This window comes from Tupaia chinensis, unplaced genomic scaffold (genome assembly GCF_000334495.1).
Source record: "Tupaia chinensis unplaced genomic scaffold, TupChi_1.0 Scaffold149851_1, whole genome shotgun sequence".
NCBI classification, from domain to species: Eukaryota; Metazoa; Chordata; class Mammalia; order Scandentia; family Tupaiidae; genus Tupaia; species Tupaia belangeri.
The window spans coordinates 59,669-74,999 of record NW_006209696.1 but is presented as its reverse complement, the minus strand read 5'-3'; the positions used below and the strand labels follow the sequence as shown (position 1 = coordinate 74,999).

At 35.2% G+C, this 15,331-nt stretch overlaps 1 protein-coding gene across 1 annotated transcript; it reads left to right on the top strand.

Annotated features, from left to right (window-relative positions):
* Positions 1-6,883: 6,883 nt before the first annotated feature.
* On the top strand, positions 6,884-7,807 carry LOC102473033 (olfactory receptor 5AC2-like). The gene has a single exon (XM_006171549.1). The coding sequence runs from the start codon at positions 6,884-6,886 to the stop codon at positions 7,805-7,807; it is 924 nt and encodes a 307-aa protein (XP_006171611.1).
* The last annotated feature ends 7,524 nt before the right edge of the window (positions 7,808-15,331 follow it).

The window sequence follows — 15,331 nt, the reverse complement described above, 5'->3', positions numbered from 1 at the left end:
TTGATGCTCTTCACCAAATTATATCTTCTTAGATTGGTACAACCTCATCAAGGACTGAATGTTTGGTAATGGAACCTAACACCTGAAATTATCCATAACTGCTCTGATTTGGGAGACACAGCCCTCCAATAGGAATACACCTGGAACTAAGCCTGAAATTTATTCTACCAGCACTTACAGAAGCTACTCTAATACATAGAGAAACATGAATACTGTATTAGATGAATATAAAACAGCACAGATCCCAAAGTAACATGAGAAAACAAGGGGGTCACTCTTCTCCAGGTGAGCATAATAGCCCTTCACTAAAAGTGGGTAGCACAGAGAAATACACAGAAATCTCAGAAAAAGAATTCTGAATCTTCATAGTGACAGAAGCCAATGATGCAAGGGAAAACAGATAATCAGTTCCAGGAAATAGGAAAATAATTTCTGGACATGAGGAGGAATTTAATTAAGAAATAGACACCCTAAAAAAGAACCAAACAGAACTTCTGGACATGAAGAATGCAACATAATAAATGAAAATCTCCATAGAAAGCATTAGAAACAGATTGGCCCATGCAGAAGAAAGAACATCTGACCTTGAACAAGACATTTGTGGGACACAGTAATGATTTATTACTTGTTGATGATAACATGTATAGTATTCCCAAAGGGATGGTTTGAGGTATATTTTATGCTGGGTAAATTTTCTTTGCAAGTCAAATGATGTATAGTGATTGAATGTATTAAAATATAATAAAAAGAATTTCTGACCTCAGACAGTCTCCCGCAAAAAATCACATTACCAAAAAAAAAAAAAAAAAAAAAAGAAAGAAAGAAAAAGAAAAAGAAAAAATACAACAAAAAATGAGGACAACATACAGGAAATTCTAGACACCATGAAAGTCCCAAATATGCATATAATGGGTATTCTAGAAGGTGAAGAATTTTCTGAAAGCATGGAAAACCTCTGTAATGAAATACTATCTGAAAATTTTCCAAATATAAAGAAACATGGAGAAATTCAAACCAAAGAAATAAATGGACCCCGTACAGAACAAACACACAAGTATCCTCCCTCTGGCACATCATAGCTGGACTGGTAAAAATTAAAGGCAAAACAATAATCTTAAAATGGCAAGGCAGAAACATCAAGTTACTTATAAAGATTATCCTATTGGGCTAATGTCATATCTCTGCACTGAAACAATTCAGGCAAGGAAGGAATGGGAAGATGCATTAAAAACATTTAAAAAAAATTTCAACCAAGAATTCTACATCCAGCAAGATTTCTTTCAAATGAAAATAAAAATCAAAACTCTTCTCAGATAAACAAAAACTGAAAGAATTCACCAATAATAGGCCAACTCTACAGGAAGCACCGAGGGGAGTGTTTTATCAGGATAACTAAAGAGAGACAAACAGAAGCAGGAGGACAAAAAAAATAACTAGAATATGACTAACAAAATGACAGGGATAAATCCAGAATTATCAGTAATAACATTAAAGTTAATGCATTAAATTATCCCATTAAAAGACACAGACTGGCTGTGTGGATGCAAAAACAGAAGCCATCTATATGCTGCTTAAAAGAAACACATCTCACTGATAAGGACATACATAGACTGAAAGTGAAAGGCTAGAAAAAGATTTTCTGGATTAGAATAGTTAATATAATGGAGATGTCAATCCTACCCAAATTAATCTACTAATTCAATGCTATCCCAATTAAACTGCCAGAGATATTCCCCACAGAAATAGAAAAAAAAAATCATGAAGTTTGTCTGTAAGCATAAAAGGTCTGTATTGCCAAAGCAATATTGTACAAGGGGAACAAAGTAGCAGGCATCTTACTTTCCAACCTGAAAATATATCACAAAGCTCTAATGATTAAAACATCATGGTATTGGCATAATAACAGTCAGCTGGAGCAATGCAATTCAGAGCCCCCAGGTATATCCCCCAAAATACAGCCCACTGATCCTTGACAAGGACACAAAATAATCCGGCGGGAGAAATTCTCTTCAGCAAATGGTGTTGGTAGAACTGGATATTGACTTGCAGAAGAATGAAACTAGATCCTTATCTCTTATGAATAAGAAAAATTAACTCAAATTTCAAAAGAAACTTGGATGTGGTATCTAAAAGTACTTTTTAACTTCCAAAGGGACATTCAAGTAGTAATTTGGCTGATGACATTGTACATGGAAAGAAAGGCCCCATAGGAACTCCTTTAGATATAGTTTTAAATTGTTACAGTTAGTTGTAGGGGTGATAATAATGATGAACTTAAAATGCCCAGTAGAACAAATTTGACTTCATTCTATAGGGATTTTTTTTTTTTTTTGTAAGCATAGAGGGAATAGCTATCTTCTTTATTCTTCTACTTTTTAAGAAACAAGTTTGGAAGTAGAAATCATAAACATCTCCACTCATTTTGGAGTTACTGTTAAAAAAGAAAAAAGGAGAGTGTAAGTAATCGGTGTCTCAGTTTTGCATTTTCTAATGTTACTGCAGGAAAAATATCACTTTCTGGTTCCCCAGGTTTTTTCTTTTTTAGGAATTGAGTTTAACTACAATTATTAACATGTAATTTTTAAATTTGTCTTTAGATGATGACAAGATATCTATGTAAGAAATTAAAATTCCAATGAAGCATGGAGAGTCTTCTCAATCAGTTATCAAATTTTAGACAGATAGGAGAGGATGTCTTATTACAGAAGAGTCCAATTTGTCAGAATGTTTCATAAATAATAAATTTTAATCGAAGAAAGTAAATGGAAAAATGAAGTAATCATGATAAGATAATTCAATGGTTTTAACATTTATTTTATAATATATAGAATTTTAATTTGAGGCATAAGCCATGTAGCTTGTATCTACATTATTGTGATTTTCGGAAGAAATAATATTAATTTGAGTGGATAGCTGTCTATAATATATACTTTTAAAATTTGATGAAATTATGAGGATAAAGGCTAATGTCAATAAGTACAGCTAGCACCACCTCCATTTTCCAACCAGGAGATGTTTGTTTTCTGTTCCTCTTAAGGAAAAAATTCCAACTGTACCATTACTTGGTTTAATTTTACTGAACTCATAATGTGAAATTAAAAATACCTATTATTTGGTGATCTGGGTTGCAACCTAAGCCAGATTAATTTAATTAAGGAAAAAATTTCTATTTTGGAAAATAATATCACATTTACTTTACATTCAAAGGACCCATTTTTATCAAATATATCCCACATTGGGTTTTCTAGGCTTTGTGGATGTGTTTAACTATCTAAAATTATTACACCTTTTTTTTCAGCTTAATAAAAGTGGAGAATAGCAACTTGCTGTTTTTTTCATGGGTAAACACGCTCAGTTTATTTTTGTGTGTGTGCGCATTTTCACATCACACTTCTGGGCATGTGTGTGTGTGAATACATGCCCAGGGTCCAGAAGGGAGAGGTGAAGGAGGGATGATTGCAAAATCAGCATCCTCTCATGGGTGGGGGGATTTCTCACTTTCCTTCTCTCTCTCTCTCTCATGTGAGCACATGAACCCTCTAGCAAATTAAAAGAAAGAAACTGAACCTATCAGTGTCTAGCTTCACCCATTAATTGGGGTCTACATAGAATCTGTGAGAATATTGATCTGGAATGTGCAGGAATTTGTCTGAAAAGCCTCTCAGTAGGGTTGTTTCTCCCCTTATCAAAATCATACTGTTTTGAATTGCTATGCAGGACAGGCTTGATCCTGACATTTGCTCAGTCCTTCACATAGCAGAATCTGGATACCATCTTATATAATTTTCAAACATCTTTTGACTATCTCAAAAAATTCATCCCTGCTCTCAATGGTTAAAAGTGTATTACCGAGACCAACAGATGGCATAATGGTTACATCGCTGAACTCCCACGTAGTTGACGGGTTCCAGTTCTGGACCTGGTGGCTTAAAACTCACGCCAGGCGTGTGTGCATGCGTGCCCAAGATCCCTAGAGGAGAATGGAGGAGAAGGGATTGCAGTGTGGCCATCTTCCCAAGGTGTGATTTCTTTCTTTCTGTCTCTCTGTCTCTTGGGTGAGTGCATGCACTGTATAGTAAAAATCTTTCTGTCCCTCTGTCTCTTGGGTGAGTGGATGCACCGTATAGTAAAAATCTCTCTAAGAAAAAAAAAAAAGAAAGAAAAAGAAGTCTATCACCAAATATTTACACAAAAAGTGTCATGAAACATGGAAGAGAGTAATTTTACAGAAAAATATACAGAATGTTTATTCCTAATTTTGCATGAAAATTTTTCAGTGTCAAATATCCATTGCTAAAGGAAATAAATAACATTTTGTTATTCTTATTTTTATTAATATGCTAGTGACAATGTTATTATATACCCATGCCAAAATATTTATGAAATTCTATCTGGAAGTCCCTTTAGGGATAGTTTATAAGGCACAGAAAGAAATCAATTTTATTTATGCTCATTTTAAATTACTTTAAGTTTGTAAACAAAAAAAGTAAACTACAAAAAATGGTACTATATAATTTAAACTTCTTTATATTTTGATTTCTCTACTTAATAATACCTTGAGAACATTCCTCCACTGGTAACTTGCTGTTAACTTGTATAGCTTAATTATATTTTCTTTATATATGAATAATGCTTCATATTCAAACTGTACCATAATTTATATAATTTTCCATAGTTCATGACTATTATTTTTATTTCCAGGCTTTGCTCTCATAAACAAAATGTTTTATTATATATTCTAGTGTTTTATTCTTATGTGTAGGTGACAATAGTTCTAGGATCTCTATCTAGGAGTGAGATCAAAGTTTATACGAAATATTATTTTTTTTTAATGTTTTTGTCCTAAGGTGTGTGTACTTACCAGAGAGAGACAGAGAGAGGGAAAGCGATTGGCCATGGTGCAATCCTTTCTCCTCTATTCTCTTCTTGGGGTTTTGAGTATGCATGTATGTGCTCCTGTTATGTCCTGGATTTAAACTGTGGTCAGCTATGTGGGAGTCCAATGCGTAAATCACCATGCACACTGTTGGCCCCATAAATTACTAATTTTTACATAATGTCAGATTTAGAAAAACCGTTTCAATTTACACTTTCATCAGTTATCTTAGAGAGTTATTCTTTTGTAAGTTTTCTGTCATTAGTAGATATTTTCTCTCATTTTGTGTTTTTGCTTATCTCACAAGTGAAAATAAGGTAGCCATTTAAAAAAGTCACTAATTTTCTCTCATTTTGTGTTTTTGCTTATTTTATAAGTGAAAATAAGGTAGCCATTTAAAAAAATCTCTAGTTATTAAAAATATTGAGCATTGTTTCATATATTTATTGATATTGTTTCATACAGTTTCATTAGTCATATTGTCTTGCTCCTCAGTAAACAGATCTGCTGATATTTTTTTGCCCATTATTTCATTTGATCATCTAACTTGTTTTCACCAAGTTTTAAGAGAGTATAAGTATGTGTATATGTGTGTGTTCTATAAGTGTTAGATCTATACATGTTAGTCCAATGTAATTTTCAGCCACCTGGTCCAGGACTCAAACTGTGGGAACCCAGTGCCTTAACCACCACACTACTTGCTGGCCCCTGCCACATGGTTTTAATATTGACCCTGAATGATAACAGCATATGCTACTCAAAAATATGCCATTTTTGTATGTGAATTATTTTTGAGCTAGCAGCACATAAAAATGCACAGATATGAGATCTTCTTTATCTCTCCTTTCCTTCTTGAAAACAGGAAATTAAAATTCCCTTGTGAAAGATTCTCCCTGGGACCAGCAGTTAGTGTAATGGCCATGACGCTGGACTCCCATGTAGTCGACCACCGTTTGAGTCCCGGACCTGGTGGCTTAAACTCACGTTGGGCACGTGTACGTGCATGCCCAAGATCCTGAGAGGAGGATGGAGGAGAAGAGATTGCAGTGTAGCCATCCCCCCTGGGGGGTGATTTCTCGCTTTCTATCTCTCGCTTTCTATCTCTCTGTCTCTCTCTGTCTTTCTGGTGAGCGAACGTGCCCTATAGCAAAAAAAAAAAAAAAAAAAAAAAAAAAAAGATTCTCCCTACCCCATACCAAGAGAAAATAAATATACTTTGATGTAGAGTCATATCTAAGAGAATTATATACAAACAGACTTTGGTAGAATAATTCTTATCTTCCTTTGGCTTTCCATAAAATCTAGTTACTTTTCTACAGCTGCCTCTTTTTGTTCAACTTAGCGTGAAGGCATTTAAGTTTGTCCACTTCTTTGGGCTTTCATTTTCTTTTCTTTGGAGACATTTTTGTTATAGGGCACGTGCACTTGCCAGAAAGACAGAGAGAGAAGGAAAGACAGAAAGTGAGAAATCATCCCCCGGGGGGATGGCCACACCGCAATCCCTTCTCCTCCATTCTCCTCTTGGGATCTTGGGCACACACACATGCCTGGCATGAGTTCAAGCCACCGGGTCTGGGACTCGAACCGTGGTCAACTTCATGGGAGTCCTGTGACATAGCCATTATGCCAACTGTTGGTCTCTGGGCCTTCATTTTCTTATGATGGCTCCCATGTCATGTGAAATTTATATAAATTTGTACGCTTTTCTCCAGTCTCTCTTAGGGCAACTTAATTCTTGGGTCCAGTAAAAAACCTTAAGATGGATGAGAAAAAAAATTTTGCCTTTCCTATACCTGAGATATTTGCATTCATTCCAGTAGTTTCCAATTTTCTGGCCAGACACATAAAAACAGACTTTCTAAACAGATTTTACTAAAGAATAAAAGCCAAACTTAAAAAAAAGTGGGACACTCGAAGGTATAAATAGATTCACAAATTAAATGTTAATGCTTTCTATTATCTTTAGTGATTATATGTATTTTCTCATTACAGTGACCAAATGTGATTATGGCAGAAGGAAATAAGACTCTGGTGACAGACTTTGTTTTCATTGGACTTACAGACCAGCCAAGGCTCCAGTCTCTCCTCTTTATCACGTTCTTGACTGTCTACCTCATCACTCTGGTGGGCAACCTTGGACTAATGGTTCTTATTTGGAAGGATCCCCATCTTCGTACCCCCATGTACTTATTCCTAGGTGGTTTAGCCTTTGCTGATGCATGTACTTCCACCTCTGCAACCCCCAGGATGCTGGTCAATTTCTTAGACAGGAGTGTGACGATTTCCCTAGCTGAGTGCATCACCCAATTTTACTTTTTTGCTTCTAGTGCAACCACAGAATGTTTCCTCCTGGTAGTGATGGCCTATGACCGCTATGTGGCCATATGTAATCCTTTGCTTTATCCAGTGGTGATGTCCAACAGACTCTGCACTCAGCTGATAAGTATTTCATATGCAATTGGTTTTCTGCATCCTCTGGTTCATGTGAGTTTGTTATTAAGATTAACTTTCTGTAGGTCTAACACAATACATCATTTCTACTGTGAAATTTTACAGCTGTTCAAAATTTCATGCAATGATCCATCTATTAATGCGCTAATGATAGTTATTTTTGCAGCACTTATACAAATATCCACTTTAATGACTATCATAATCTCTTATACTTGTGTGCTCTTTGATATTTTGAAAAAAAAATCTGAAAAGGGCAGAAGCAAAGACTTTTCCACATGTAGTGCCCATCTGCTCTCTGTCTCACTGTACTATGGAACTCTCATTGTCATGTATGTGCGCCCTGCATCTGGCCCAGCTGAAGACCAGGACAAAATATATTCTCTGTTTTACATGATTATAATTCCCCTGCTAAATCCATTTATTTACAGCTTGAGAAATAAAGATGTTATAGGTGCCTTCAGAAGAGTTACAAAGAACTAAACAAATACCAAGAAAATTTTAAATTCTTTGTTTCAGTCTTTGTATAAACAAGTCATTAAGTCTTTTTATTTTGGAGAGATTTTCGCTATAGGGCACGTGTGCTCACTAGACAGACAGAGAGAGACATAGAGACAGAAAGTGAGAAATCACCCCCCAGGGGGGATGGCCACGCTGCAATCCTTTCTCCTCCATTCTCCTCTCGGGATCTTGGGCACGCACGCACATGCGCCTGGCATGAGTTTTAAGCCACCAGGTCTGGGACGCGAACCGCGGTCGACTACGTGGGAATCCAGCGACATAGCCATTACGCTAACTGCTGGTTCCCCATTAAGTCTTTTTATCAGCCATGGCTTTGCCTTTTCATTAGAGGGCTACTAGGTGGTCATTGAGCACCTAGTAGCTTTGGACGGTAATATGCAGGTCCACTTGAAGTGTCCTCATATCATGTTTAGTTGATGTATTTAAAATAATTTTACTTTGTTGTTATCTGAACATTTAGGTTTTGAAAAACAATGATCTGTGAGTTACCCATCCCTCAACTTACCTTGACTAACTGAAAATTACGAAGGTTGATATGTAAGGTTGAGTCATTTAATACACAATCCTAGCTCACTGTGCAAAACCTGCATATTAGTAAGACTCTATAATGTTCTACTATACAACAATAAAATACTAGAAACTTATATTCTTACAGAAAAAGTATTTCTGAAATAAAAGTGGAAAATATTAAGACAAATAGAAGAGGCTTAAAAATTGTGTATTTTAAATTTAAAAATTTGCATAGATAGGGACTGGCAGGTGGCACAGTGGTAAAGGGCACTAGACTCCCACATGGCCAACTGTGGTTCAAGGCCTAGACCTGGCAGCTTGCTTTTTCACTTTCTCTCTTTGAACCTCTCTGGTCAAATTAAAATAAATAAACAAATAAATTAAGTTAAATAAAATAGTTCTTTAAAAATTTGCATACATAAATGAGAACTTTATAAGAGGAGGTTATTTTGAAATAAATAATGGAACATTTAAATTTAAAACTTCCAGCCTATCCAGGGTGGCATGTACTGTTAAGATGCTGTGTTCTGTAGGCTGGGAGCACATGGGAGTACCAAGATTGATTTGTGGCCCAACATAAAGGCTGGTATGGTGGCATGTGCCTGTATTTCAGTGACTAAGGAAGGTTGAGTCAGAAGGATCATAAGTTTGAGGCTGGCTTGAGTAGCAAGATCTAGTCTAAAATAAAGAGGTGTAGTGGTACTCACCTGTAGTTCTAGCTGGGAAATCCAGACTCACAGAGAGCAACATTGAGAGACCAACAAAACAAAACAAAACAAAACAAAACAAACAACTAATACTTCCTGTCTATGGAAGTCCATATACTAACTTTCATAGAGGACATTATAGGATACAGTGACACTTAGAAATGTTCAGATTAGAATAGATCTCAGGATGTAGCCTTCTCAAATATTACAGATCTCCCTAACTCTATTTACATGAACATTTTGTTTGCAATTGTAAACAGGACCAAGCATTTGCATAGAGATTGCCTTGCTATACTCCAGCAGGCAAAAGGCAAGGGTAAGAAACTGGTTAAGTGTGTATGAATGTGGTGCAAACATGAGATAGTGGATTCTTTTAAAGGAAAGGCTAGGTTGTCAAGGTCTCAGACAGTAATTTACTTGCAATTCAGTGACAGACTACATTAATAAATATACCAATTTGTTACTGACACATAACTCCTTTTACAAAGTATGAATTATGTTTCTTGAGCAAACTATTTGTACAAACATTGTGTTTAGGAAAAAATTAATAGAAAATGAAAATTAAATTTATGTTGTTGAAACAAGAGTGAAAATGTATCTCTTGTTGAAGAATTTTAAATGTTACATTTAGGTTCTTTTTTGCTGTAATTTCAGTAGAAACATCAAATACTAATTTAAAGAATAGAATGTGTATTACAAATTTATCAATCATTTGAGTTATAAATGAAAACATTTAATTAACTTGTTTAGATCTATCATTTTATACCTGTGGCTCTCCCCTGACAAATGACTTTTTAAAAAAATTGTACAACTGAATGTATTCTACTGAGAAATAATATTGATACCAAGAGATTCCTGTTATTTTTTACTGTCTTGGTGACTAAGCTTAGCAATAATTCCTTTAATTAGTATCGATTTTGCTATCACATTTTCTTATTTTTGATTAGGGTCCCATTACTATAATTCACTGGTGATACTGTGTTATATTCTCTTACATTCTTGTTATTATCTTGTTAAAAAAGTTTATTTCTATGTGTACAAGTCTCAACCATTTTTCTTTTTTCTTTGAGTGTATAGCACTATAGAATATTTTTAATTACTCCAAGGATACTTTATGACAATTGTTAAAACAACAGATTACTATTACATTTTTATTAACATTTTAGAGCAGGAAATGCTAACAAATGAAGACTTTGTTTTAAACTAAGTACTGCTTTTATAAGCAGCAAAATCAATATAGTAATTTTTTAGGGAAAAAGTGGGGGCATGGTACCTTTTCATGTCATTACCCTACTGGCCCTAATCCCAGCAGCCGGTATTAAAAGTAAGTACCAAAAATATAATAATAATAAAAAATTAAACAAAAAGTATGTACCACTGTGTTTAGCTCACTTTTAGACAGAGTATCTTTGTGTTACCCTTGCTGCCTGGAGCTCCTGATTCTACTGCTTCAGCTGTCTGTAGTTGTTAAGGATACAGGCTCATGCCCAGTCTTTAGGCTGGGCCAGGAACTAAATTCACATCTCCCATGTGGTCCTAAGCTGTGTATTATAAAATGTGGGGGCCATTGTTGAAGATATAAATCTATTTGTCCTGTAGACTTTTTAATATTCTGGATCTTGTTGAAAATATAGTTTTAATGACATAATGTATTTCTTGTAAACTAGATAGAATTAGATCTGGAAACTTGATAAAATTCAGATATTTTTATTTTAGTTTGTGTGCTGAGGAATTCTTCCTGTGTGAAATCTGGAAAAACAACATCCTGACCGTCCCTTTTGTAATGACATTTGTTCTATCAACTCTACACACGCTTATTTTAATGATTATTGTCTAAATCTGTTATGTCATCACAGGTTACCATATAAAAACTTACTAAATATACCATCTCTCTACACTTATTAGCTGTAATTTTTCTCTAAAGAAGAATTTTCTCTCTTTACATTAGGATGTCTGAAACATGTCCCACAAAGAAGAGGTGGAACAAATTCCTGTTTCTTTTCCTTTAAGTATCTGTTTTCGACATAAGAAGCTAGAGTTCTAGTGACTTCCCAGTATGATCATTGAAGATTGCATTTTCATTTATTTATTTGGAGTAGTTATTATTACAAACTTAATAATTTTAATATATTGATGAGTTCCATTTATTACAGTCAATATACTTACAAAATTTGAAGTATTCCATATTTAAGTTTCATATTTAGCCAGAGGGGTCACTTTAAATGAGCTCCTATGTCACTCTATTTTTAACACTGTAGATTGGTTTATAATGCTTTTGAATTTTCTGTTATGGGACTCATGTGGCATGAAATTATTTGAATAGTGTCCAATATTGGTATTTCGAAAAATACTATTATTAACAGTCTGCGAAATGTCTTCTCGTGCACATAGTTTTGTTGGGTATATATCTAGGAGTCAAGTTTAAATATGAAAAGCTATGTATTTCATTTTATTTTTTTTAGAATTTAGATTGCATATGAACACATACATCTGTAGCCAATTGACATTTACCAAATGTACTAGGTCTTTTCTATGAGAAAAGAACAATCTCTAGGACATTCACATGTGAAAGAATAAAATTGGTCTCAAATTGTTACATACAAAAATGAACTCAAAATGGATCAAATGACCTAAACATAAGAGCTGAAGCCATAAAACTCTTGGGAGAGTAATCTTCATAGGAGTAAACCTTTTTTTTTTTTTTTCAGCCTAATAATTAATTAACCGTGAATATCTGTGCTCACCACCTTAGCTCCTCAATTGTCACTGTTACTGTCAGTGACTACTTCAGGGGAAAAGCAGGCCTACCTCTTCCTTCTTTTTCTCTCCTGGCTCTTGGCCCCATAATTACTCCGTGATGCCGATCAATGATGCCTACAGACCACTTATTTTATTTACATTGTCCAGCTTTTTTCTTTCTAAGGGAGGAGAGATGAGATGAAACAACCTAGTTTGCCATTTGATAGACAAGAACTGTAATTTTTTTTTTTTGAGAGGTTTTTGCTATAGTGTGCTTGCACTTGCCAGAAAGACAGAGAGAGACAGAGAGACAGAAAGCAAGAAATCACCTTCTGGGAGGGATGGCCACGCTGCAATCCCTCCTCCTCCATTCTCCTCTCAGGATCTTGGGCACTCATGCGCACACGCCTGGTGTGAGTTTAAGTCACTGGGTCTGGGACTCTAACCATGGTTCGAATAGCCCAAATATGAATGGCCCAAAAGTATATGAAAGAATGCTCAACATCTCTTATTGTAAGGGAAATGCAAATCAAACCCAAAATGATATACCACTTACTCCCAGTAAGAATGCTAAAATTAAGAAAATAAATTATGGTAAGTGCTTGCAAGACTAGTAAGAATGCTAAAATTAAGAAAATAAATTATAGTAAGGGCTTGCAAGACTGTGGTGAAAAGGGAGCTCTCCCTCACTGTTGGTGGAAATTTAAATTAGTACAACCATTTTGGGGAATGATATGAAGATTCCTAGGAGACAGAAAGCAAGAAATCACCTTCTGGGAGGGATGGCCACGCTGCAATCCCTCCTCCTCCATTCTCCTCTCAGGATCTTGGGCACTCATGCGCACACGCCTGGTGTGAGTTTAAGTCACTGGGTCTGGGACTCTAACCATGGTTCGAATAGCCCAAATATGAATGGCCCAAAAGTATATGAAAGAATGCTCAACATCTCTTATTGTAAGGGAAATGCAAATCAAACCCGAAATGAGATACCACTTACTCCCAGTAAGAATGCTAAAATTAAGAAAATAAATTATGGTAAGTGCTTGCAAGACTATGGTGAAAAGGGAACTCTCCTTCACTGTTGGTGGTAATTTAAATTAGTACAACCATTTTGGGGAATGATATGAAGATCCCTAGAAACCTACAAACGGAACTATCATACGATCCAGTATTTCTACTCTTACATATTTATCCAAAGGGTAGCAAACCCTCAGTCATAAAAACACTTGCACATCCAAGCTTATTGCAGCATTATTTACAATTGCTAGGACATGGAATAACCCAAATGCCCAAAAATAGATGATTGGATTAAAAATGTGGCATATGTACTCTACAGAGTACTACTCAGCAAAAACAAAACAAAACAAAACAACAAAAACAAAAACAGTGAAACTCTGACATTTGATTCAAAGTCAGGATGAATATGGAAGACTTAATGCTAAGCTGAGCAATTCAGACTATGAAAGACAGACTTTGTATGTTCCCACTCAGTATATATGAATAATCTGTGCTCTATGGCAGAAACTAAAAGTTGGGAAGTTATAGTAGCAGGGAGGGCTATGGGGGATACTAGAGATAGTAAGGATGGGGTAATAAAGATGTGGAAATTTGAGGGAGGAGGGAAACAGGGAACGAAAAAGAAAAAAATGTATGTTTAAGTGACAAAAAACTGGAAAGCTATTTGCTGCTTCTGATGTGTATAGTGATGTCTTTATTTTGACTGATATGCATGGTATTTGTGTTGGAAAAAGAAATGTTATACACTGTGAAGATATATGTGATTAAATGTAAAATAAATAAATAAATAATTTGGCAAAATTCACCTTTCCTGTATGCTCAGTAATAAAAGCATTTACATGACTTCACATTTATTTATTTACTTATTTATTTATTTTTTACATAGGGTGCATGAGCTTGAAAAGGAGAGAGACTGAGACAGAGAGAGGGAAAGTGAGAAATCACCTCCCTCCCCAGGGAGGATGGCCCTGCTGCAATCCTTTCTCTTCCATTTTCCTCTTGGGATTTTGGGCATCATGCACGCTTGCCTGGTATGATTTTCAAGGCACCAGATCTGGAACTTGAACTGCCGTTGGTTATGTGGGAGTCCAGCACCTTAACCACCATGCCAAATGCTAATCCCAAAAGATCTCATCTGTAAAAGTCTGATAACATTTTCATGTGACACCATCTAAGCTTGACTCTTTATTACTTTCTCTTATGTTATTTTTTCTACTTTCTTTCATTTTTTCATAACATTTTCTTTTTCTTCTAGCTTTTTCATTTAGAGCTTTTTTTACTTTTACATTTCATTAGTTTTCACTTGTTATTGCTGTCATGTACAGTGATTAGATTCATGACATTAGAAATTTTCTTTTGAATTGATTTTAATAATTAAATATTTTATGATCTGACTTCCAAATGTAAGACAAAGATTTCTATTTGTTTTAAAATGCTTCAGGTCCAACATACAACATCTGTCCTATTTTAAAATCTTATGGCCATATAAAAGTTTCAAACTGATGAGTCCATTAGTTTTTTTGTTTGTTTGGTTTGTTTTGCTTTTTAATTTGCTATAGGGCATGTTTGCTCACAGGACAGAGACAGAGCAGAGTGGGAAAGCATCCCCCAGGCAGGATAGCCATGCCCCAATCCTTTCTCCTTCATTCTTCTCTCAGATTTGGGGAACACACAGACACGTGCCTGGGGAGTTTTTCAAGCACCAGGTCTGAGACTGGACTGCATAGCCAGGTGGGATCTAGCCACCTTAACCACCATACTGCCATCTGACTCTGATGAGTCTGTTCACACAATTTCTTTACTCAAACTCCTCTGCTATAAACATCACCGCGTCTTATTCTTATATGTTCTAACATGGAGAAAGATTTTTGAAAATGGTAGAAGAAATGCTTTCTCTACAGGCAGTACTCATATTTTCTATTATACCACTGTTTTCTTCAGGTGTGTGATTCCAGAATCTTGTCTAGATGAAGAACAAGGTAAAATATATATTTTTTGTTGTACATTATAGCTATTTCCTGCTAATTAACATCTGTAGGAAAAGGAACAAAAACATTTTAAATGGACTAATACAATGATACAGAAATAAATGCTATTAACATGCCCTTTTTTACTTTCTATTCAAGGGTGTTTTGCACTTAAATACCATTCAATACATGTGTTTATTGAAAAAATTGAAAATGTGTCCAAGTTTATATTGCTATATTAAAATATAATTAATAAAGTTTCTCAGAAGCAACTATTTAGTCTTTAAACACACAGCTAATTTGTTAGATATGTGATTTTCATCTACTGTGAAGAGCAAAGTAATGTTATAGTTGCCTTCAGTATGATATCTTCACCTCAGTAGATAATCCCTGAATGAGGAAATGCATGAGAACTTTTTCTTTATGAATAGCCTTTTAGCCATGGGTCCAGGACTGGGAGGGCAGTTGTCAATACATGTGAAAAAGGGGTTTATCTTTCCGTTTCTTGCCTAATTGCCCTTGCTAGGACTTCCAGTACTATGTTG